Source organism: Pristiophorus japonicus, chromosome 4, assembly GCF_044704955.1.
Source record: "Pristiophorus japonicus isolate sPriJap1 chromosome 4, sPriJap1.hap1, whole genome shotgun sequence".
NCBI classification, from domain to species: domain Eukaryota; kingdom Metazoa; phylum Chordata; class Chondrichthyes; family Pristiophoridae; genus Pristiophorus; species Pristiophorus japonicus.
The window spans coordinates 243207690-243234510 of record NC_091980.1 but is presented as its reverse complement, the minus strand read 5'-3'; the positions used below and the strand labels follow the sequence as shown (position 1 = coordinate 243234510).

The following is a 26821-nucleotide window of genomic DNA, read 5'->3' as shown; positions in this document are numbered from 1 at the left end:
AGAAGAGTAAGTGGAATAGATGAGTCAGCCGTCAGCTGCCAGATTAAGGAAAGTACAACTCATAGCCCAGAACTTTCAACAATAAAGGTTGGCTCATCAAATAAAGTCACTATACACCTGCCTGTTCACCACCCCAACGTCGCTTAGTTTCCAAGACTGCTGCCAAATTCCTTCTTAACACATCAGCCAATTTCCAAAAGTTCAAAGAATTGATCTGCCTTAATTTTAAACAACAGCATATGCCAATAAAATCAATTATCCCTTTTCCACACAATGCGATGCAATCTGTCAAGCTTCTGGCTGTTTAGAGAAGGTTCACTAGGTTGATTCTGGAGATGAGGATGTAACGATTCTTTGAGGATGTAACGAAGAGGGTGGATAAAGGGGAACCAGTGGATGTAGTGTATTTGGACTTCCAGAAGGCATCTGACAAGGTGCCACATAAAAGATTACTGCACAAGATAAAAGTTCATGGGGTTGGGGGTAATATATTAGCGTGGATAGAGGATGGGCTAACTAACAGAAAACAGAGAGTTGGGATAAATGGTTCATTCTCTGGTTGGCAACCAGTAACTAGTGGGGTGCCGCAGGGATCAGTGCTGGGACCCCTATTTTTTATAATCTATATTAACAACTTGGAAGAAGGGACCGAGTGTAACGTAGCCAAGTTTGCTGACGATACAAAGATGGGAGGAAAAGCAATGTGGGAGGAGGACACACAAAATCTGCAAAACGACATAGACAGACTAAGTGAGTGGGCAAAAATTTGGCAGATGTTGTATAATGTTGGAAAGTGTGAGGTCATGCACTTTGGCAGAAAAAAATCAAAGAGCAAGTTATTATTTAAATGGAGAAAGATTGCAAAATGCTGCAGTACAGCAGGACCTGGGGGTACTTGTGCATGAAACACAAAAGGATAGTATTCAGATACAGCAAGTGATCAGGAAGGCCAATGGAATCTTGGCCTTTATTACAAAGGGGATGGAGGGAAGTCTTGCTACAGTTGTACAGGGTATTGGTGAGGCCACACCTGGAATACTGCGTGCAGTTTTGCTTTCCATTTTTACGAAAGGATATACTAGCTTTGGAGGCAATTCAGAGAAGGTTCACTAGGTTGATTCCGGAGATGAGGGAGTTGACTTATGAGGAAAGGTTGAGCCTATACTCATTGGAATTCAGAAGAATGAGAGGTGATCTTATCGAAACATGTAAGATTATGAGAGAGCTCGACAAGGTGGATGCAGAGAGGATGTTTCCACTGATAGGGGAGACTAGAACGAGAGGGCATTATCTTAGAATAAGGGGTTTCCCATTTAAAACTGAGATGAGGAGAAATTTCTTCTCTCAGAGGGTTGTAAATCTGTGAAATTTGCTGCCTCAGAGGGCTCTGGAGTCTGGGTCATTGAATATATTTAAGACAGAGATAGACAGTTTCTTAACCGATAAGGGGATAAGGGGTTATGGGGAGCGGGCGGGGAAGTGGACCTGAGTCCATGATCGGATCAGCCATGATCGTATTGAATGGCGAAGCAGGCTCGAGGGACCAAAAAGGCCTACTCCTGCTCCTATTTCTTATGTTCTTAATTACTCCCCTTTGTGCTAACTTACTTGCTATAGTTTTAAGCTACTACTCCTACGAAGTGCTCTCTAAGTGAGATGAGGTTGAATGATGGATGGTTGTGATGTCTGGGTCCAAGAGCTTCCAACATAATCTCTTCCATTACTTCATCCTTCTCCTCTTGTCTAGAGTACAAAGCAGTACTTTGAGCGTCCCATCTTTAAAAAAGGGGACAAGTCCGACTGCGGCAACTACAGAGGAATCTCCCTGCTTCAGCCACTGGGAAAGTCGTCGCTAGAGTCCTCCTCAACCATCTTCTTCCCGTGGCTGAGGAACTCCTCCTGGAGTCACAGTGCGGATTTCGTCTCCTACGGGGCACAACGGACATGATTTTTGCAGCGCGACAGCTGCAGGAAAAATGCCCGGGAACAGCGCTAACCCTTATACATGGCCTTCTTCGACCTTACAAAGACCTTTGACTGCCAACCGCGAGGATCCATGGAGTGTCATCCTCCATTTCGGATGCCCCAAAAGTTTGTCACCATCCTCTGCCTGCTCCACGTCGACATGCAGGCCGTGATCCTTACCAATGGAGCCATCATAGACCCAATCCACGTCCGGACCGGGGTCAAACACAGCTGCGTCATCGCCCCAACCCTCTTCTCAATCTTTCTCACCGCCATGCTCCACCTCACAATCAACGAGCTCCCCGCTGGAGTGGAGCTAAACTACAGAACCAGTGGTAATCTGTTCAACCTGCGCCGTCTCCAGGCCAGATCCAAGACCACCCCAACCTCTGTCGTCGAGCTACATAGAATCATAGAAAATAGGTGCAGGAGTAGGCTATTCGGCCCTTCGAGCCTGCACCACAATTCAATAAGATCATGGCTGGTCATTCACCTCAGTACCCCTTTCCTGATTTCTCTCCATACCCCTTGATCCCTTTAGCCCTAAGGGCCATATCTAACTCCCTCTTGAATATATCCAACGAACTGGCATCAACAACTCTCTGTGGTAGAGAATTCCACAGGTTAACAACTCTCTGAGTGAAGAAGTTTCTCCTCATCTCAGTCCTAAATGGCTTACCCTTTATCCTTAGACTGTGTCCTCTGGTTCTGGACTTCCCCAACATCGGGAACATTCTTCCTGCATCTAACCTGTCCAGTTCCGTCAGAATTTTATATGTTTCTATGAGATCCCCTCTCATCCTTCTAAACTCCAGTGAATACAGGCCCAGTCGATCCAGTTTCTCCTCATATGTCAGTCCTGCCATCCCAGGAACCAGTCTGGTGAACCTTCGCTGCACTCCCTCAACAGCAAGAATGTCCTTCCTCAGATTAGGAGACCAAAACTGAACACAATATTCCAGTTGAGGCCTTACCAAGGCCCTGTTTTCTGCCCTTTGGTATTCCACAGCTCCACCCATACAGATTCCACATCTTCCCAGCTAATGTCCTTCCTTACAATTGCGTTAATTTCCTCTTTAACCAGCAAAGCTACCCCACCTCCTTTTCCTTTCTGTCTATCCTTCCTGAATGTTGAGTACCCCTGGATCTTGAGTTCCCAGCCTTGGTCACCCTGGAGTCATGTCTCTGTGATGCCAATTATATCTTATTCGTTAATTGCTGCTGTAAAGTCCTGTCCCTGCAGTACAGTTTCACACGAGGCACCTACTGAAGTCAAGGTCACTCAGGACCTGCACCTTTATTACACAGCTCTCAAACGCCACACTTGCCTGAGACCTGTCCTTATATACCTGTCTGGGACAGGTATCCAGTGTCTCCTGCAAGTGCACCCCTGGTGGTAGGGTAAGCTTGTGGTTACAGGTCATCTCTGGTTACAGTCATGTATAGCATGGTAAGATAGTTATATACAGTAGTGTGAGATACATGACATCACTCTCCCCCAAGGTCTTATTGTCTTTATAGGTTCAGTCTCTCAGGTGGTCTACGCTCTCGCGTGGAGCGTCTTAGTTGTGGTTCAGTTGTTTGCCTTGATGCCTGTTCTTTCGGGGTGATTGCTGGTATCTCGCCTGGGCTTTGTTTCATTCAGTGTGATTTTTGGTGATTCGCCTGGGCTGTCTGTTGGGATTGCCCTTTCCTCAGGTTGTTCCCTCTGTCTGTCCACCAGATGTGGTGTGAGTTCCACATTGTAGTCTGCTTCTGGTTCAGCAGTGTTGTTGGTAAATCTACTTTTGACTTGGTCGACATGCCTCCGGCAGGTTTGGCCATTGTCCATTTGTACAGTGCCGTCTTAACGTGGTTTATGCCGTGGTCACTTATAAAATCTTGGAATTCTGCGCTGGTGAAACACGGACCATTATCACTGACCAATATGTCAGGAATGCTGTGCGTTGCGAACATGGTTCCAAGACTCTCCACAGTGGTGGAGGTGGTGCTCGAGTTTAAAATGGTGCATTCGATCCACTTAGAAAATGCGTCGACAACTACGAGGAACATTTTGCCCATGAATGGGCCCGCATGGTCTACGTGCACCCGCGACCACGGTTTGGTGGGCCAGGGCCAAGGGCTCAGGGTGGCCTCCCTGTGGGCATTATTGAGTTGGGCACAAATGGTGCACCGTCGGACGCAGAGCTCCAAGTCCGCGTCGATGCCAGGCCACCAGACGTGGGATCTGGCTATGGCCTTCCTGAGAACGATCCCCAGGTGCTCGCGATGGAGCTCCCGGACAAATGCCTCTCTGCCTCGCAGATGCATGACTACTCGGCTGCCCCACATCAGGCAGTCTGCTTGAAATGACAGCTCATGCATGCGCCTATGGAAAGGTTTGATCTCCTCGGGGCAGGCATTGCGAGCCTCTGCCCAGTCACCAGTTAGGACACATCTTTTTACTAGGGATAACGTGAGGTCGCTGGTCGTCCAGGCTCTGATTTGGCGAGCCATCATGGGCGAACCTGTGGACTCAAAGGCATTGATTGCCATGACTATCTCTCAGTCCTGTTCATCAGACCCTTCCGTGGTCGCCAGGGGTAGCCTGCTAAGCGCGTCGGCACAGTTGTCTGTGCCTGGTCTGTGTCTTATGGTGTAATCCTAAGACGCCAGCATGAGTGTCCACCGTTGAATGCGCACCGAGGTGTTGGCGTTTATTGCCTTGCTTTCGGATAGTAGGGACGTGAGGGGCTTGTGGTCGGTTTCTAACGCGAACTTGGCCCCGAAAAGGTATTGGTGCATCTTTTTGACACCGTACACGCACGTGAGCGCCTCCTTCTCCACCATTCCGTACGCGCGCTCCGCCTGCAAAAGTGATCTGGAGGCATAAGCTATGGGTTGTAATTTACCTGCACTATTGACATGTTGTAAAACGCACCCGACCCCGTACGCTGAAGCAGCACATGTAAGAACTAGTTTTTTACCTGGATCAAAGAAAGCCAAAACACTGTTGGAACACAGAAGGTTGCGTGCCTTATTGAAGGCGCGTTCCTGGGCGTCCCCCCAAAACCAATCGCACCTCTTTCTGAGTAGCATGTGGAGAGACTCCAGCAGCGTGCTTAAGTTCTGCATAAAGTTTCCAAAGTAATTGAGAGGCCCGAGAAAGGCGCGCAGTTCTGAGACATTCCGGGGCCTGGCTGCCAGGTGAATTGCTTCGGTTTTGGACTCTGTTGGGCGGATTCCATCAGCGGCAATCCTTCTGCCCAAAAATTCAACCTTGGGCGCGAGAAACAGGCACTTGGATTTCTTAACTCTTAGGCCTACCCGATCCAACCGCTTTCGTACTTCCTCCAAATTGCGGAGATGGGAGTCGGTGTCCCTGTCCATGATAAGTATGTCGTCTTGAAATACAACCGTCCCCGGGATGGACTTGAGCAGACTCTCCATGTTGCGCTGGAATATGGCAGCTGCCGACCTGATGCCAAATGGGCATCGATTGTACATGAAAAGGCCTCGATGTGTGTTGATGGTGGTGAGTAGCTTGGACTCATCGGACAATTCTTGCGTCATATACACAGGTGTGAGATCTAGTTTTGAGAAAAAGTTTCCTCCAGCCAATGTGGCAAATAAGTCCTCCGCTCTGGGTAGCGGGTATTGGTCCTGTAGGGAGACTCTGTTTATGGTAGATTTGTAGTCTCCACAGATTCGTACGGATCCATCAGGCTTCATGACTGGGATGATGGGACTTGCCCAGTCGTTAAATTCCACGGGTGAGATAATGCCTTCCCGCAAAAGCCTGTCCAGTTCATGTTCAATCTTTTCCCTCATCACAGCTCTAGCCTTGTGATGGACCGGTCTAGCATCCTGTGTAATATAGATTTTTACTTTAGTCCCTTTGAAGGTGCCCACACCTGGCTGAAAGAGGTGTTCAAATTGACTTAGAACTGTTGAGCAGGAGGTCCGATCCTCTGACGACATGGCGTGAACATCATCCCATTTCCAGTTTAGTTTTGCCTGCCAGCTTCTCCCCAGCAGTGCTGGGAGATCTCCGGGGACAATCCACAGGGGAAGTCGGTTCACTGTCCCTTTGTGTGTGACTGAGAGCATGGCGCTGCCGAGGACTGGGACGATTTCTTTGGTATCAGTCCTTAGTTTAGTGTCGACCCTTGTGAGTTTTGGTCTGTCTCTTTTGTGCGGCCACAGCTGTTCAAATTGTTGAGCGCTCATGAGAGATTGACTCGCTCCCGTATCCAGCTCCATGTTGACGGGTATCACGTTGAGTAAGACCTTCATCATTATGGAGGCGTCTTGTTGTAGGAGCAGTGGCCATTGATCGTGTTGACCCGCTGTACATCGGTGTCCCGTGTACTGTCCCCACCGTCTTCTGGTCCGCTTTCCGACCCTTCCGATTCGTATACCAGCCAAACTGCCGTTTTTCTGCACATGTGTGCCCGATGCCCTGTATAGTCGCAGTTTCTGCAAACAGCATGCTGAAATTGACACCTCCTTGATGAGTGCCTTCCCCCACATCTCCAGCACAGACCGCTTCCATTATTTCCAAAGAATGAGCTTCTCTCAGTTTGTAGTTGATTGCTTGCATTGTGGGTTGATGAGGTGTGAACGGCCGTTCATGTGACTCTTGATGGCTTCTGGCGCCACTGCCTGCTGTTGAGGGCCTGCTCTCCTGCCTTTGTCTGTGTGTGGGGGTAGCAGCTTGTTTCACGCTGTGAACCCCTTGTACCGATGTTTCGTTAGTTGTTGTACCCGCAGTGTAGATCAATCTCATTTCTTCTTCTCCTGCCAAGAATGTCTGTGCAACCAGTGCTGCTGCCTCTAGGGTCAAGTTCTTGGTTTCTATGAGCTTTCGGAATATGCCTGCGTGGCCTATTCCTTCAATAAAAAAGTCTCTCAGCACTTCTCTCCTTAGTTCATCGGAGAACTCACATAAGCTAGCCAACCTCCGAAGTTCTGCCACGAAGTCGGGTATGCTCTGGCCATACAGCGTCTGTAGTTGTAGAACCTGTGTCTGGCCATGTGTAGGCTGCTCGCTGACTTCAGGTGGTCTCTTACCAGTGTGCTCAACTCTTCAAACGACTTACTTGCTGGTTTCTTGGGTGCCAGCAGGTCCTTCATTAAAGCGTATGTTTTCGAGCCACAGCTGGTCAAGAGATGGGCTCTTCTTTTGTCTGCCTTGTTGTCGCCTAACCAGTCTTTGGTTACAAAGCTTTGCTGGAGCCTATCTATAAAGTCCTCTCAATTATCTCCAGCATTGTATTTTTCATCTGAGCCGTTGTTCGCCATTCTGTGGATTCTGTAATCCCGTGACTCGTTGCCACTGTAAAATCCTGACCCCGCAGTACAGATTCACACGAGGCACCTACTGAAGTCAAGGTCACTCAGGACCTGCATCTTTATTACACAGCTCTCGAATGCCACACTTGCCTGAGACCTGTCCTTATATACCTGTCTGGGACAGGTATCCAGTGTCTCCTGCAAGTGCACCCCTGGTGGTAAGGTAAGCTTGTGGTTACAGGTTATCTCTGGTTACAGTCATGTATAGCATGGTAAGATATAGTTATGTACAGTAGTGTGAGATCCATGACAGTTGCCTGCGCAGTTAATTCGTCCACCTTATCACGAATACGTGGACGATGCCTGCGTCTGCACACATACAGAGGCTGAACTCCAGGACATAGTTGACGTATTTACTGAGGCATACGAAAGCATGGGCCTTACGCTAATCATCCGTAAGACAAAGGTCCTCCACCAGCCTGTCCTCACCGCACAGCACTGCCCCCCAGACATCAAGATCCACGACGCGGCCCTGGACACCGTGGACCACTTCCCATATCTCGGGAGCCTCCTGGCAACAAGAGCAGGCATCGACGACGAGATCTAATACCGCCTCCAGTGCATCAGTGCAGCCTTCGGCCGCCTGAGGAAAAGAGTGTTTGAAGACCAGGCCCTCAAAACTGCCACCAAGCTCATGGGCTACAGGGTTGAAGTAATACCTTCCCTCCTGTATGGCTCAGAGACATGGACCATGTACAGCAGACACCTCAAGTTGCTGGAGAAATATCACCAACGATTTCTCCGCAAGATCCTACAAATCCTCTGGGAGGACAGGCGCACCAACATTAGCGTCCTCGTCCAGGCTAACATCCCCAGCATTGAAGCACTGACCACACTCGATCAGCTCCGCTGGGCAGGCTACATAGTTCGCATGCCAGGCACGAGACTCTGAAAGCAAGTGCTCCACTCGGAGCTCCATCACGGCAAACGAGCCAAAGGTGGGCAGCAGAAACGCTGCAAGAAACCCTCAAAGCCTCCCTGATAAAGTGCGACATCCCCAATGACACCTGGGAGTCCCTGGCCAAAGACCGCCCTAAGTAGAGGAAGTGCATAGAAACATAGAAAATAGGTGCAGGAGTAGGCCATTCGGCCCTTCGAGCCTGCACCACCAAGCAATGTAATCATGGCTGATCATGCAACTTCAGTACCACATTCCTGCTTTCTCTCCATACCCCTTGATCCCTTTAGCCGTAAGGGCCACATCTAACTCCCTTTTGAATATATCTAACGAACTGGCCTCAACAACTTTCTGTGGTACAGAATTCCACAGATTCACAATTCTCTGAGTAAAGAAGTTTCTCCTCATCTCAGTCCTAAATTGCTTACCCCTTAAATTTAGACTGTGACCCCTGGTTCTAGACTTCCACAACATCGGGAACATTCTTCCTGCATCTAACCTGTCCAATCCCGTCAGAATTTTATATGTTTCTATGAGATCCCCTCTCATTCTTCTAAATTTCAGTGAATATAAGCCGAATCGACCCAGTCTTTCTTCATATATCAGTCCTGCCATCCCGGGAATCAGGCTGGTGAACCTTCTCTGCACTTCCTCAATAGCAAGAATGTCCTTCCTCAGATCAAGAGACCAAAACTGTAGACCAAAGGTGTGGCCTCAACAAGACCTTGTTCAACTGCAGTAAAACCTGCTCCTGTACTCAAATCCTCTCGTTATGAAGGCCAACATACCATTTGCCTTCTTCATCACCTGCTGTACCTACATGCCAACTTTCAGTGACTGATGTACCATGACACTCAGGTCTCGTTGCACCTCTCCTTTTCCTAATCTGTCACCATTCAGATAATATTCTGCCTTCCTGTTTTTGCCACCAAAGTGGATAGCCTCACATTTATCTGCATTATACTGCATCTTCCATGTATTTGCCCACTCACCTAACCTGTCCAAGTCACCCTGCAGCCTCTTGGCATCCTCCTCACAGCTCACACCGCCACTCAGTTTAGTATCATCTGCAAACTTGGAGATATTACATTCAATTCCTTTTGTCTAAATCATTAATGTATATTGTAAATAGCTGGGGTCCCAGCACAGAACCTTGCAGTACACCACTAGTCACTGCTTGCCATTCTGGAAATGACACGTTTATTCCTACTCTTTGCTTCCTGTCTGCCAACCAGTTCTCTATCCACGTCAATACATTACCCCGAATACCATGCACTTTAATTTTGCACACTAATCTCTTGGGTGGGACCTTGTCAAAAGCATTTTGAAAGTCCAAATACACCATATCCACTGGTTCTCCCTTGTCCACTCTACTAGTTACATCCTCAAAAAATTCTAGAAGATTTGTCAAGCATGATTTCCCTTTCATAGATCCGTGCTGACTTGGACCGATCCTGTCACTGCTTTCCAAATGTGCTGCTATTACATCTTTAATAATTGATTCCAACATTTTCCCCACTACCGATGTCAGACTAACCGGTCTATAATTCCCTGTTTTCTCTCTCCCTCCTTTTTTAAAAAGTCGGGTTGCATTAGCTACCCTTCAGTCCATAGGAACTGGTCCAGAGTCTATAGAATGTTGGAAAATGACCACCAATGCATCCACTATTTCTAGGGCCACTTCCTTAAGTACTCTGGGATGCAGACTATCAGGCCCTGGGGATTTATCGGCCTTCAATCCCATCAATTTCCTGACACTAAGGATTTCCTTCAGTTCCTCCTTCTCGCTAGACCCTCGGTCCCCTAGTATTTCCGGAAGGTTATTTGTGTCTTCCTTAGTGAGGACAGAACCAAAGTATTTGTTCAATTGGTCTGCCATTTCCTTGTTCCCCATTATAAATTCGCCTGATTCTGACTGCAAGGGACCTACATTTGTCTTCACTAATTTTTTTCTCTTCACATATCTATAATAGCTTTTGCAGTCAGTTTTTATGTTCCCTGCAAGCTTACTCTCATACTCTATTTTCCCCCTCTTAGTTAAACCCTTTGTCCTCCTCTGCTGAATTCTAAATTTCTCCCAGTCCTCAGGTTTGTTGCTTTTTCTGGCCAATTTATGTGCCTCTTCCTTGCATTTAACACTATCCCTAATTTCTATTATTAGCCACGGTTGAGACACGTTCCTCGTTTTATTTTTACGCCAGACAGGGATATACAATTGTTGAAGTTCATCCATGTGATCTTTAAATGTCTGCCATTGCCTATCCACCGTCAACCCTTTAAGTATCAATCACCAGTCTATCCTAGCCAATTCACATCTCATACCATCGAAGTTACCTTTCTTGAAGTTCAGGACCCTAGTCTCTGAATTAACTGTGTCACTCTCCATCTTAATGAAGAATTCTACCATATTATGGTCTCTCTTCCCCAAGGGACCTCGCACAACAAGACTGCTTATTAATCCTCTCTCATTACACAACACCCAGTCTAGGATGGCCAGCTCTCTAGTTGGTTCCTTGACATATTGGTCTAGAAAACCATCCCTTATACACTCCAGGAAATCCTCCTCCACTGTATTGCATCCGAGAGGGCGCTGAGGACCTCGAGTCTCAACGGTGAGAGAATGCAGAAATCAAGTGCAGGCTGCGGAAAGAGCGTGCAGCAAAGCAGTCCCACCCACCCCTTCCCTCAACGACTATCTGTCCCAGGACTATCTATCCTGTGACAGAGTCTGTGGCTCTCGTATTGGACTGTTCTGCCACCAAATAACTCACTTTAGGAGTGGAAGCATGTCTACCTCGATTTTGAGGAACTGTCTATGATGATGATCATGACTTTGAGCAGAGCTGAGTACAAGTATTAAAATGATCACCATGCAGAGAATTACAAAGAATCTACAGGCAAAGAAGAACACAAAACAACCTGCTCAATGTGGCAACTGCTTTAGGGATATCTTGCAGCAAATAAAGTGGTGTAATTAATTAAGATAGGTTTAGGACTGAAATGAAGGGATTAAATGTGGTGGAGAGGGCTCTTGGCTGGCCATAAGAAAAAACTGAGGGCCATAACTTCCGGCCCCTACGGGCATGTACGTGCCCATAGGGGTCGCGCAAGTGCCAGGTTTTTGCGCATGTGCTTTGCGCACGAAAACCCGGAACTTGCAATCTTGCAAACCCAAGAATTTTCTTGACAAATCCAATGCATCCCTGGGAAAAGGTCACCCGCGGGCGGAGAGTTGGGCTATTTGCCCAACTTCTGCCCACGAATGCCTGTGAAATTCTTACGCCTGGTAAAAGCAGTTTAAAAAAACATAAAAATAAAATGTCATCAATCATTTATGCATTAAAAACCCTGTGCAATAAGGTAAGTTTATTTTTAGCCCCTATAAAACGTACATTTATTTTTCAAAACATTTATTTTTTGTTTTACATATTTAATTATACTCCATTTTAATTAATTTTAAGTATGTAATGTTTAAAAATAATTTTATTTCAAATGTAGAAGAATTTTTTGGATATTACCATTCATATTTACGAATCCCCATAAACATGAATGGGGATTTCCTTCTGTCATTCATTGGGCTGGCCCACATGATCCCAGGGGCTCTTGCGATCTGTGGGCCTTGAGATACGTGAGCCTCTTCCCGTGGGTACCCGGAGAGGACCAGGCCCACGAATCTCTGTACCTCCCGAACCACAAGGTATGTGGACATTTTATTTGTGGATTGGAGGCAGTTACCCACGGGAAGCCTCCGACAGCAAATTCAGGACCTGACATCTTTGGGATGGGAATGTTGCTGCATTTTATTTTGTAAGGGGGATTTGTAGTGCCAGCCCTAAAGAACCTGTCTTATCTGTTTACTACCCCAAAATAGGTGTTAATTCCAAAATAAGTATCAGCACCTCTATGCGATACTATGATGATGCTTTTATGGGCATACTAGACATGCAATTAAACTACACTGTGCGGAAGATGCTTAAAGAAGAATATGCATTTTCTGCAGTAAGCTTCTCCACCCATCTGATAATTTTACCTTCACTCAATTTTAAATTCAATTAATTTTAAATTCTAGTGTATGACTGAGTCATACATATCAGGAATGAATCATGTCTGATCTCAGCCAGGTGTCACAACAACTGACCTTAGTACTTCTGATATTCTGGGTTGGGAAGGGGAACATCAGCAAGGTTCCTGCTCCTGATTACTATCCAGTGACATTTGTTGGGAAGTGCACCTTTCTCGATGTTGGGAATTGAGCTGAGCTGCCATAGAGGAATACCATAAACATTGTGCCTTTTATATCTGCAGGGCATCCCAAAGCACTTCACAGCCAATGAAATACTTTTGAAGTGCAATCACTGTTGTTCTGTGGGGAAATGGTAGCCTAGTAGTTACTGGACTAGTAATCCAGAGGCCCAGAGATATGAGTTCAAATCCTACCACGGCAGCTGTGGAATTTAAATTCAGTTAATTAAATAAATCTGGAATAAAACGCATCAATAATGAATATCATGAAACGATCGTTAAAAACCCATCTCGTTCGCTAATGTCCTTGAGGGAAGGAAATCTGGTCTATATGTGACTCCAAATGTTACGTATAACCATATGTGGTTGACTCTTAACTGCCCTCTTAAAAAGCCACTCAGTTGTATCAAATCGCGAGGAAAAACAATAAGAATCCCGAACAGCATTGTGGGAGTACCTCTACCTCATGGACTGCAGCGGTTCCAGGGGCAATTAAAAGTGGGCAATAAATGCTGGCCTTGCCAACGACGCTCACATCCCATGAATGAAAAAAAAAACATGGCAGCCAATTTGCGCACAGAATGGCCCCACAAAAAGCATTGAGATAAATGATATTGATGTTGGTTTAGGGATAAGTGTTGGCGAGGACTCTTCTTCACATAGCTGTTTTGTGTGTTTATGTGCTACTTGGTTTAATATCTCATCTGAAATAAGGCATCTCCCACAGTGCAGCACCTCCTCAGTAGTGCACAGAAGTGTCATTCAAGAGGCACTCAAAATCTCTGGTGTGGCTTGCCAAAGCGCACTATCTGAGTTTGCACATGAAGAATGGAAATTTGGGCAATGTACAGTGCACAACCTAACCTAATTGGAATGTTGTAGAACAACAGGAAATAAAATAAATCTTACCTTTCCGCCTATTATAACAGTTCTTGCAACAAATGTCTTTTTTGGTTCATTTTTAATTCCTTACACAAAATGTAAACCAGTGTTAACAATGTAAATATAGAAACATGTCACAGTTAAATTCAAGAACTGTACATGCATACACCAGTTACTTTCAGTCTACAACACAAGGATTGGTTGAAAGGATTTAAGTTTCCATTCAATATATATGGCTGGTTCTACTAGTCTCGGAAAATAACATCATGCATATTATAATGCCCTGCATACACAATCAATATCACAACCGATGCACTACCAGTTGTGTGCGATCTACATTAGAAATTGGAATGTTTTGCACCCAGTTTGTGCCTAAAAATCGGGGGAACGAGATTTAATTTCAACTCCATAGTTTTAACAAAGCTAATCAAACTAGACTTGCTTGCGGTGTGTGGAAGTATGCTTAAATGAAGAAGTATACTCTCTTCACAATTACATGGAGATAAAAACAAGGATATTTCCAAGCATGAATGGACTTGCTCATGGAAAAAGTGCATATAAAGAAGAATACTCTCTTCACAATTACATGGAGATAAAAACAAGACTATTTCCAAGCATGAATGGATCTGCTCATGGAAACAGCATAATAAAAACAATGTGGTTTCTACAGCACTGGAACCTGCAACTGATGTCACAACGATAAAAATACACAACTTAAAATATAAACTGGATTTAGTGAATTGGGACTTACGGTTGTACATAACAATGACGTAAAGGCAGTTCATGAGCTGCCGTTTGTACTCATGAATTCGTTTCACGTGCACATCAAACATGGAAGCTATGTTGATCCGGATCCCATACTCTTTTTGTAGCAAAGAAGCAAGTTTGGCTTTATTCTCCTATGCACACAGTAGGAGAGAAAAAAATGAGAACCATTTCTGTACACACAACTAGTTCTACAGAATACAGAATTTACATAATTTAAAATACTATACCTGTTTCACCGATAAAACATCACGAATGAATTGATCATCATTCACAAAGGCATGCAGCTTCTGCAACTGGCTCAGTTCTTTAATATAGTCCTTTCCTATTTTCTATAAGACATTAAAGTATGTTAATATTTTGTTTCTAAGGTTACAATACATTCACATTTGGTTTACATTTCCAACAAAGCCACAATACAATTTATCCAAAGTGGTTTGTTTGCTTTAAACTGCACTGTTATGAAGTAGAAACATACAAACATAGAAAATAGGTGCAGGAGTAGGCCATTCGGCCCTTCGAGCCTGCACCACCATTCAATATGATCATGGCTGATCATGCAACTTCAGTATCCCATTCCTGCTTTCTCTCTGTACCCTTTGACCCCTTTAGCCGTGAGGGCCATATATAACTCCCTTTTGAATATATCTAACGAACTGGCCCCAACAACTTTCTGTGGTAGAGAATTCCACATGCCCACAACTCTCTGAGTGAAGAAGTTTCTCCTCATCTCGGTCCTAAATGGCTTACCCCTTATCCTTAGACTGTGACTCCTGGTTCTGGACTTCCCCAACATTGGGAACATTCTTCCTGCAGCTAACCTGTCCAATCCTGTCAGAATTTTTTATGTTTCTATGAGATCCCCTCTCATTCTTCTAAATTCCATTGAATATAAGCCTAGTCGATCCAGTCTTTCTTCATATGGCATTCCTGTCATCCTGGGAATCAGTCTGGTGAACCTTCGCTGCACTCCCTCAATAGCAAGAATGTCCTTCCTCAGATTAGGAGACCAAAACTGTACATAATATTCAATGTGTGGCCTTACCAAGGCCCTGTACAACTGTAATAAGACCTCCCTGCTCCTATTCTTGAATCCGCTCGTTATGAAGGCCACATGCCATTTGTCTTCTTCACTGCCTGCTGCACCTGTATGCCAACCTTTAATGACTGATGTACCATGACACCCAGGTCTCGTTGCACCTCCCCCTTTACCAATCTGTCACCATTCAGATAATAATCAGCCCTCCTGTTTTTACCACCAAAGTGGATAACCTCACATTTATCCACATTTTACCACATCTGCCATGTATTTTCTCACTCACCTAACCTGTCCAAGTCACCCTGCAGCCTCTTAGCATCCTCCGTACAGCTCACGCTGCCACACGGCTTAGTGTCAACTGCAAACTTGGAGATATTACATTCAATTCCTTCATCTAAATCATTAATGTATATTGTAAATAGCTGGGGGTCCCAGTACTGAATCTTGCGGTGCCCGACTAGTCACTGCCTGCCATTCTGAAAAGGGCCCGTTTAGTCGCACTCTTTGCTTCTTATCTGCCAACCAGTTCTCTATCCACGTCAGTACATTACCCCGAATACCATGTGCTTTAATTTCGCACACTGATCTCTTATGTGGGACCTTGTCAAAAGCCTTTAGAAAGTCTAATACACCACATCCACTGGTTCTCCCTTGTCCACTCTACTAGATTCATCCTCAAAAAATTCTAGAAGATTTGTCAAGCATGATTTCCCTTTCATAAATCCATGCTGACTTGGACCGATCCTGTTACTGCTTTCCAAATGCGCTGCTATTTCATCTTTAATAATTGATTCCAACATTTTCCCCACTATCGATGTCAGGCTAACCGGTCTATAATTGCCTGTTTTCTCTCTCCCTCCTTTTTTTAAAAAGTGGGGTTACATTAACTACCCTCCAGTCCATAGGAACTGATCCAGAGTCGATAGAATGTTGGAAAATGACTACCAATGCATCCACTATTTCTAGGGCCACTTCATTAAGTACTCTGGGATGCAGACTATCAGGACCTGGGGATTTATCGGCCTTCAGTCCCTTCAATTTCCCTAACACCATTTCCTGACTAATAAGGATTTCCCTCAGTTCCCCCTTCTCGCTAGATCCGCGGTCCCCAAGTATTTTCGGGAGGTTATTGTGTTTTCCTTAGTGAAGACAGAATCCAAGTATTTGTTCAATTGGTCTGCCATTTCCTTGTTCCCCATTGTGAATTCCCCTAATTCTGACTGCAAGGGACCTACATTAGTCTTCACTAATCTTTTTCTCTTCACATATCTATAGAAGCTTTTGAAGACAGTTTTTATGTTCCCTGCAAGCTTACTCTCATACTCTATTTCCCCCCCCTCCCTAATTAAACCCTTAGTCCTCCTCTGCTGAATTCTAAATTTCACCTAGTCCTCAGGTTTGTTGCTTTTTCTGTCCAATTTATATGCCTCTTCCTTGGAGTTAACACTTTCCCTAATTTTCCTTGTTAGCCATGGTTAAGCCACCTTCTATTTTTTATTCTTACGCCACATAGGGATGTACAATTGTTGTAGTTCATTCATGTGATATTTAAATGTCTGCCATTGCCTATCCACCGTCAACCCTTTAAGTATCATTCGCCAGTCTATCCTAGCCAATTCACGTCTCATACCATCGAAGTTACCTTTCCTTAAGTTCAGCACCTGAGTCTCTGAATTAACTGTGTCACTCTCCCTTTTAATGAAGAATTCTACTATATTATGGTCACTCTTCCCCAAGGGCCCTGCACAACCACATTGCTAATTAATTCTCTCTCGTTATACAAGACCCTGTCTAGGATGGCCTGCTCTCTAGTTGGTTCCTCGACATGTTGGTCTAGAAAACCATCCCTTATACACTCCAGGAAATCCTCCTCCATACTATTGCTACCAGTTTGGTTAGCCCAATCAATATGCAGATTAAAGTCACCCATGATAACTGCTGTACCCTTATTGCACGTGTCCCTAATTTCCTGTTTCATGCCATCCCCAGCCTCCCTACTACTATTTGGTGGTCTGTATACAACTACCACTAATGTTTTCTGCCCTTTGGTGTTTCACAGCTCTACCCATTTAGATTCCACATCATCCACGCTAATGTCCTTCCTTACTATTGCGTTAATCTCTTTAACCAGTAACGCTACCCCACCTCGTTTTCCTTTCTGTCTATCCTTCCTGAATACTGAATACCCCTGGATGTTGAGTTCCCAGCCTTGGTCACCCTGGAGCCATGTCTCCGTAATCTGAAGTACATCATATCTGTTAACAGCTATCTGCATAGTTAATTCATCAACCCTATTACGAATGCTCCTCGCATTGAGACTCAAGAGCATTCAGGCTTGTTTTTTTTAACACTCTTTGACCTTTTCGAATTATGTTGTAATGTGGCCCTTTTTGATTTTTGCCCTTGATTTCTCTGCCCTCTACGCTTGCTTTTCTCCTTCCTTTCTTTTGCTTCTGCCCCCTTTTTACTTTCCTTTGCCTCCCTGCATAGATTCCCATCCCCCTGGCTTGTTAGTTTAAACCCTCCCCAACAGCACTAGCAAACACTCCGCCTAGGACATCGGTTCCGGTCCTGCCCAGATGCAGACCGTCCGATTTGTACTGGTCCCACCTCCCCCAGAACTGGTTCCAATGTCCCAGGAATTTGAATCCCTCCCCCTTGCACCATTCCTCAAGACACGTAATTAGCTGAGCTAACCTGCAATTACTACTCTGACTAGCATGTGACACTGGTAGCAATCCTGAGATTACTACCTTTGAGGTCCTACTTCTTAATTTAACTCCTAGCTCCCTAAATTCAGCTTGTAGGACTTCATGCATTACACCGGACTTTGTGTGCCCGAGCTGAAAATCGCAGCGGTAAAAGAGGTGGCCATTTTGCGCATACATAGTTGTTTTTCTTTCCTGGGCGCAAACGCTATTTCAGGGCGTGGCAACTTCCTGCATGCATGTGCGTATGATCCGCCCCACTTCTGCAGAGATGGAGCAGCAGGAGGATAGGCAGCGTGCCAGGTGATTTTCAAATGAGGCTTCTGAGGCCTTAGTCCATGCAGTGGAGAGGAGGTAGGTCTCACTCCATCTGGCTGGGGGTGCGAGACCGCTGCTAAATATTTTTAAAAGTCTTTGGAGAGAAATTGCCCAGGAGGTGTCAGCGGCAGACACGCTTCCCAGAACTGGGACACAATGCCGCAAAAGCTCAACGACCTTACCACGATCGTCAGGATGAATACCATTCACATTTATTTCTGGCTGCTATCCTTCCAACATGTGAAGTCTTTCATGTATATGCCCATATTCAAAGTCTTGCAGCCTGTGGTTTCATAATGTAGCATAAAGCTGAAGGATGACTTCTCCAGCCATTGCCTCTTAATAAAGGATGCACATACATCTTGTTGCCTAATCATTGAGAACCTTCCTCGCAATACACCACCACTGCTGATATGGGTTTCATAAAGATCTCTTGCAGCCCCTATGTTACCTCCCTCTCATCACCTAAAATAAATTGCTCACAAAGCTCATCCAACATCCACACAGATTGAAGTGAAGTCATTAAAAGATCCACACGGCCTCACCTATTGAAGTCTGGTAGACATACATCGCACAATAGGAGATTAACTCTTTCTGACCCCTTCCTATTTTTGTCTTTTCAGTTGAAGCACTCACACAACAGGTGCGAGCCGCTGCGCACAGGTGGAGGTCCGCCCCAAATCCTAGATTTGATGGATGTCAAGGAACGGGTGTTTGCACTCATTCGAGCACCAGCTTGGGTAGTTGCCGGGGGTGATGCTGAGTCCCATTCGGTTAGTGAGGGTATGTAAATGGATTGCGCGACTGATGTGACTTCCTTGAGACGTATTATGAAGTGGCGGTGGGCCTTCAAATGTACATGTGCAATGACACTTTATTCCTATCACCCTGCCCCCTCCCCTGCTGCTAACCACACATCTGGATTCTTGTGCTTGTGAAGAACAGCCACAATCATGCCAGCCTTCCCGTGAGGCATCTACATTTGGTCATGGGGTAGATGATGAAGCTTGCAAAGACACTCAAATGCCTGAGCCGGAGAGCCAAGCAGTTGGCCCCACGGAAGAGACCACATCTGGGGACGAGGACAATTTCCAGGGTTATGAGTCGTCAGAGGCTCCTGGTCCCAGTCACCTACCGCAATGCAAAGCGAGAGGGGAATCTCGCAGGCCAGCTCTCCAGAGGCTGAGTTGGCAAAGTAGGTCTGCTCAAGAACAGGCAGACATGGAACTGGACTTGGTGGAAATGTCCAGAGAACACAGGCATGCACCATGAGCTCCTGGCTGCATTGGGTCGGATTCCAGAGAGCATCGACAAACTTTCTGCAACTGTTGCAGAGGCAATGTCACGAATTGTCGTTGCAACTCCAGCGAGGCCATCATTGCCCACTCACAGAAGCAGGTGGCCTCCAGCAGTGACAGTGATGTTCCAGATTGTGTGGTGTGTGCCTTTGATCACGTCGCAGCATCGAAGGAATCGCAGGCACAAGCTATGTTGGAGCTTGGTGATGTGATGCGGTCATTAACTGATGCTACCCTCTGTGTTCCACTGTCCAACGGAGAAGGAATGGTGCCGAAGCAGACCAGCAAGTTGTGGAGACACATCGTGCTTTGGATGTTGAGGCCCAGCCCAGTCGGAGTGTCAGTGGCTTCCTGGAAATGGAAGGTGCTGTCCTTCCTCAGGATGACAGCATTCCGGCTCCCACCACTAACTCGTCAACCATGTACCATACACGGTAAACACCCCAGCCATCAGTGACTGGTTCCGCCAATGATGAGGTGCAGCAGTCCGCAGCCGGGCCTTCCAAGCCAGCAGCTGGTCCAGGGTGTCGTAATATGTCATCTTCCCTCCTAATACAGCAGTCCTCAAGCAGCCTTGCTGTAGGCACTGAGGCCTCATTAAGGAGGAGCAGCAGGCTTGGGAGAGGAATGATGGGAAGGGGGGTGAAATGTCCGGGCAAGTCCCATCAAGAGGTGGCACAACCTTGTGCAGATGCATTGGTATATAATGACACATGTAAATAGTTGTTTTTGATAAATGAACTTGTTGTCCACTGAAGCTGAAGAACACTGTTTTTTGATTGGTTTGCTTTTGTTGCTTTATTGTATCATTTGGTGTTGTTGGGGGTGGGTATTGTTTATTACTAGTTTTTATAAAAAATTTTACTTTGACCCTTTGCCATTGGTGTCGTATGTCTCATTCCAAAATTCACTGTACAGGAGCCTTTATGGTGGCACAGAGTCGCAAGTGTTTGCTGCATCCTCATTCAAGCAAACTGGTCCACTATGAGTTGGCGACATGCGGCTCTTGCTCCGGCAGCATTTCCTCGCTGCCTTCCCCGTGGATAGAGTGGCTCTGCAATCGGTGCCTTGCCAGGCTCCTCTTCGGCATTCTCCTCCTTCTGAGATGGGCCTGCAATCCCCACTGGCAATGCTTGACCCCTCATGATGGCTAAGTTGTGTAGCACGCAGGATACCACAATGAATTCGGAGACCCATTGAGGGGAGTATTGAAGGCTGCCTCCAGAGCAGTCCAGGCATTGGAATCGCTGCTTGAGCACCCCAATTGCCTGTTCAATGATGTTGTGGGTGGCTGCATGGCTGCCATGCAATCCCACCACGGCTCAGCTTCTGTGGTGGGATTGCGGAGGGGGGTCATGAGCCAGGTAGCTATGCCATATCCTTTGTCCCCGATCAGCCAGCTGTGCCCTTGCCTTAGCCGCTGAAATGTTCGTGAGACACTGCTCTCCTGCAAGATGAAAGCATCATGTGCGCTCGCTGGATAGTGGGCATTCACTATCAGGATGCGCTGCATGTGGTCGCACACCAGCTGCACGTTTAGGGAGTGGTATCCCGTTCAGTTTCTGAATACCTCTGCAATGTCGAATAGTGCTCGCAAGGCGATGTGTGTGCAGTCAATGGCTCCTTGAACCCTCGGGAAGCCCACAATTCTGCCAAACCCTAAACCCTTCTGATTCTGGCTGTTCCTGCTCATAGTGAACTTTATGAAGTCCATTCTGTGGGCGTGCAGAGCCTTTGTTATGTGCCAAATGCAGCAATGTACAGCATGTTGAGAGATGCTGCATATGTCCACTGCTGCTGCCTGGAAGGAGCCGGAGGCATAGAAGGCCATCGCCACAATCACCTTCACTGCAACGGGCAGCGCAGTCCTGTTGGCATTGGTAGGCCATAGGAGATCGCATATCTCTGTCACCACTTCCTTTCAGAAGGGTAGCCTTCTCACACACTGTGCCTCAGAGAGCTGGAGGAATGAGCGATGGTCCCTGCAAACCTGTAGGGTGAAAGGCCTCCTCCGCAATCTTCCTTGACCTGTCCTCATCTGTGGGCCCACATGGTCAAGAGTCCTTCTTCGAGCTTGAAGCCGCCTGCCAATAGCAACCAGCATAACTCGCTGGCGAACTAGTAATACCCCTATTAAAATCTTTCATTGACCTTGGAATGGTATGGAAACCGTAATGGCACAGTTGTTTGCAAGTCGGAGCTTTTCGCAACGTGCTGTTTGCAACCGTAGCAGTCAATGTCAACTGCAATGTCTAATCCTCCACCCTCCCTTTAAATATGCCACCAATACCGCCTGCTGCACCCTGGGATCGCCGATTTTTTCAGACGTTTCCTGGGGGCGGGCGTTAAATGAGGAGTAAGGGCGAATTTTCCATCCAGGGTGCTAGCGCAGCGTTGCACGACGATTGATGTCATGATTTCAGTCAAAATGCAGGTGGGGCGGTACGTCTTTGCGCTGCCGCAAATCAGTTGCAGAATTTACCGGCTGGGCGCTAAAACCTGGACGCTCGGTGTTATGCCCAAACATAGAGACGCGTAAGAGCCGAAAATCCAGCCCGAAGACTTTGGGAGACCAAGCTGTAAAAAAATACCAAGTCAAGAATGCTGAACTCAGTCCAGCATTGTGGACTCCTCTCCAACAAAGAGAGGCTAAATTAAATGTCTGAATCCTCCAATGCTGCTGGTGCCCCACACGTTTCCAATAGGCAAAATGACTGGATGTTGCGTTGAGGCCTATGAATGCGATATATTCTTCATTGCTGGATTGGGACTTCACCTCTGCTGACCATGAACAGAAGGATCGGCTGGTAAACAAGCATTGCCAGATTGTGGTGATTAACACCAATTCCTGTTAACTGGAGCATATACTTTTACAATGTATCATACAGGGAGTGCTTTCAGTTACTGATGGTAGACTTCGTATTCAACTCTATCATGTTTGACCAGTGCCAGTCTGAGGTGCTAATCAGCACAGTGAAATCCAATACACGGCGAACTCTTGTCAAAGATTTGGAATCATAGAATGTTATAGCATACAAACAGGCTATTTGGCCAAATAAGTCAGCGTCAATGCTTTTCTTCATGAGTTACCAACTCTAATCCTTTAATATTCCTCTTTTTCAAGCAATAATTTAATTCACTATTAAAAGAACGTGTTGATTCTTCTTCAACAATGATTTGTGGCACATTTCAACTTCTTTGTGTTCTAGCCTCGCACTTATTCTTTTTGTGGTTTTTGTGTCCTCTTGTTACTGTCTTGGTGATCTATGGAAAGAATCTATTACTGTTGACTTTTGTCTGTAGAACATACTACTAAAACAGCATGTTTAGTGGTTAAATTTCAGAGGGACACGGGGTATTTTTCAAAGAAAAAGACAAAAACTCAAAGACTAAACAGACTGGCTATAGTAGGCTTTACAAAGTGCAAAATGTTAGGGAAAGCACAATAGGGTCTTAATTGTTTAAATGGATGGCGCCATAATCACAGACTTTCTTGTCATTGCCAAAGATTGGGCTATCTGTTTAATACTGATAAGGGAATTGCAGTTCTTTGTATTAGGATCTCCTGTTCAGGCATGTCTACAGGGGTAGGCCCAAGCCAATTTGATACTGATCAAAGAATCTGGTCAAACCTGGGGCAGTGGGTTTGATTGACAGCTGCATCTGAGACTTTGTCCTGGAGTTCAGCCTCTGTATGTGCACAGATGCAGGCGTTGTCCGCGTACTGTAGCTCGACGACAGAGGTTGGGTGGTCTTGGACCTGGCCGACGTATTTACTGAGGTGTACGAAAGCATGGGCCTCACGTTAAACATATGTAAGACAAAGGTCCCCCACCAGCCTGTCCTCGCTGCACAGCACTGCCCCCCAGTCATCAAGAGCCATGGCGCGGCCCTGGACAACGTGGACCACTTCCCATACCTGGGGAGCCTCTTATCAACAAGAGCAGACACTGATGACGAGATTCAACACCGCCTCCAGTGCGCCAGTGCAGCCTTCGGCCGCCTGAAGAAAAGAGTGTTCGAAGACCAGGCCCTCAAATCTACCACCAAGCTCATGGTCTAGAGGGCTTTAGTAATACCTGCCTTCCTGTATGGCTCAGGGACATGGATCATGTAGACACCTCAAGTCGCTGGAGAAATACCACCAACGATCCTACAAATCCCCTGGGAGGACAGACGCACCAACATTAGCATCCTCGACCAGGCCAACATCCCAGCATTGAAGCACTGACCACACTTGATCAGCTCCGCTGGGCAGGCCACACTGTTCGCATGCCAGACATGAAACTCCCAAAGCAAGCGCTCTACTCGGAACTTCTTCAGGTAAACAAGCCAAAGGTGGGCAGAGGAAACGTTACAGGGACACCATCAAAGCCTCCCTGATAAAGCGCAACATCCCCACCGACACCTGGGAGTCCCTGGCCAAAGACCGCCCTAAGTGGAGGAAGTGCATCCAGGAGGGCGCTGAGCATCTCGAGTCTCATCGCCGAGAGCATGCAGAAATCAAGCGCAGGCAGCGGAAAGAGCGTGCGGCAAATCTGTCCCACCCTCCCTGACCCTCAACGACTATCTGTCCCACCTGTGACAGTGACTGTGGCTCATGTATTGGACTATTCAGCCACCTAAGGACTCATTTTAAGACCGGAAGCAAGTCTTCTTCGATTCCGAGGGACTGCCTATGATGATGATGTATCTGAGACTTCTGAGCAGAAGACATGGTCATTAGTTGACTGTAGATGTTCATGGAGCTTCTTCCTCCCATTACGACTATCTGTCCCACCTGTGACAGTGACTGTGGCTCATGTATTGGACTATTCAGCCACCTAAGGACTCATTTTAAGACCGGAAGCAAGTCTTCTTCGATTCCGAGGGACTGCCTATGATGATGATGTATCTGAGACTTCTGAGCAGAAGACATGGTCATTAGTTGACTGTAGATGTTCATGGAGCTTCTTCCTCCCATTAGTAGTTTAATTGTTCATCAAATTTGATGACAGGATTTAGCAGCGCTGTAGAGCTTTGACCTGATCCATTGGTTGAGAAATTGCTCAGCTCTGTCTATACCATGCTGCTTTTGCTATTTAGCATGCATGTAGTCTTGTGTTGTACGTTCCATAGGTTGGTACATCATTTTCAGATATACCTGGTGCTGCTTCAACATGCTTTTCTTCACATCTCACTGAACAACAACAATAACTTTTATTTATATAGCGCTTTAATGTAGTAAAACATCCCAAGGCACTTCACAGCAGTGGTACAAGACAAAACAGATAAATTTGACACCGAGCCACATAAGAAGAAATTACGAGGTCAAATAGGTTATTCCCTAGTGTTGGTTCACTCACCATGTGCCTCAAACTAAGACTGACAGCGTTGTCCTTCAGGACCTGACCAGCCACAATCTGTAATCTCATGGCCAGCTCCATCAGTGATGGTACTACCTAGCCACTCTCGGTGATGGACATTGAAGTCTCCCACCCAGAATATGTTCTGTACCCTTGCTACCCTTAGTGCTTTCTCCAAGTTGTGTTAAATATGAATGAGTACTGATTCATCAGCTGAGGGAGGGTGGTAAATGGTAATCAGAAGGAGATTTCTTTGTTCATGGGTCCAGAGTCAATGTTGAGGGCCACTCTACCCTGACTGCATACCACTGTTCCTCCACCAGTGGGACAGAAGATACCCAGGAATGCCGATGGAAGAGTCGGGGATGTTAGCTGGTAGGTATGAATGAGCATGATTATGCCAGGCTGTTGCTTGACTAGTCTGTGGGATAGTTCTCCCAACTTTGGCACCAGTTTCCAGATATTAATGAGGAGGACTTTTCAGGGTTGACTGAGGCTGGTGTGCCTTTGTCATGTCCTGATTTGATACCTAGATCGAAGCCGAGTGGTCCATCCAGTTTTTTTAAATTGTTTTCCTTTCTAGCAATTTGATTCAATTGAGTGGCTTTCTAGGTCACTTCAGAGGGCATTTAAGAGTCAACCACCGTTCGTGTGGGACTGGAGTCACAATTGGGTTGATACGACAATCTGACAGTTTCATGGTGACTTTTGCTGGCCAGCTTTTTATTTCCTGAGTTCAAATCCTCAAGCTGCCATGGCAGGATTTGAACTCATATTCCCTACATTATTAGTCCAGGCCTCTGGATTACAAGTTCAGTAACATGACCACTATGCTACCGTACCCATTGAGGTGGTATATTGAATGATTTTCTACCCAAGCCACATACGGTGTTATTGGTTTTACAGTTAATGAGCAAATAACTAAGTGGAGAAACATATCCAGAGTCTAGGCAAAAACAGTGGGAAAATTGATCATATAAGGGGTAAAATTCAGGAATGGGGTACTGAAGTTGCATGATCAGCCATGATCATATTGAATGGTGGTGCAGGCTCGAAAGGCCGAATGGCCTATTCCTGGACCTATTTTCTATGTTACAAAATGGATGGTAGCAGATCGTCTGCCAATTATATATCCCATCTGATTTTCTTTTCGATTAACTTCAGTGGAAAGGAAAATTGGGCGGGGTGCATAACGGGAGGCTAAACCACTATCATCTTTTTGTGCCCCTGCCGAAGTTGAATTTTACCTCCATAGTTGCATGCTACATACCTCAGCTATAACAGAAGCCAGTCCTGGATTGCAAAGCAAAAGCCATCGCCTTGGAGTGATTCCATTCGTCTTATTCTGAAATTTTACTGGTTCAATATCACTGAAGTCTTTAAAACTGATTCATAGAAAAAAAAGAGCAGAAAATCAAAAAAATAAAATTACTAATAACAAAACAACTTTTATTTTCAATGTTTCTAAAATTTAATTCAAAAAGATTTACATGGCACTAATAAAGACAAACAATTGAGACCAAATCAATTAAAGGAATTCCTTGGGTTAAGGTCCAATGATGGCCTTATTCTAAAGCATTCCTTAGAAAAATACTATGGCCCAGATTTTGCTGGAGCGGGGTTAGTTAAACTTAAGTAGATAAATCACCAGGTCTGAATGAAATGTATCCCAGGTTGCTGAGAAGCAAGGGAGGAAATAGCAGAGGCTGTGATCATCATTTTCCAATCCTCGCTGGTTACAGGCATGGTGGCAGAGGAATGGAGGACTGCTAACGTTGTACCTTTGTTTAAAAAGGGAGACAGGGATAGACCGAATAATTACAGGCTAGTCAGCCTAACTTCGGTAGTAGGCAAATTATTAGATAAAATTCTGAGGGACAGTATTAATCGTCGTTTAGAAAATCATGGATTAATCAAGGAAGTCAGCATGGATTTGTTCAGGGTAGGTCATGTCTGACTAACTTGATTGAAATTTTTGTGGAGCTAACAAGGAGGGTCGATGAGTGTAGCGCGTTTGATATAATCTA

General features: G+C 45.8%; 1 protein-coding gene across 7 annotated transcripts in view; it reads right to left on the bottom strand.

The window, feature by feature from the left end:
- Positions 1–26821, bottom strand: part of pygl (phosphorylase, glycogen, liver) — a 260396-nt gene that overhangs the window by 62288 nt on the left and 171287 nt on the right. For all 7 annotated transcript variants that reach the window (XR_011593114.1, XM_070879224.1, XM_070879226.1 and 4 more), the window contains 4 exons: positions 26065–26179; positions 14317–14418; positions 14073–14220; positions 13349–13407 (listed from right to left, as the gene is read on the bottom strand). Coding sequence is in view for 6 of the 7 variants with exons in the window: in XM_070879224.1 (XP_070735325.1) it covers positions 13349–13407; positions 14073–14220; positions 14317–14418; positions 26065–26179 (424 nt within the window). In the remaining variant the exon portion in view is untranslated. The remainder of the gene's footprint in view (positions 1–13348; positions 13408–14072; positions 14221–14316; positions 14419–26064; positions 26180–26821) is intronic.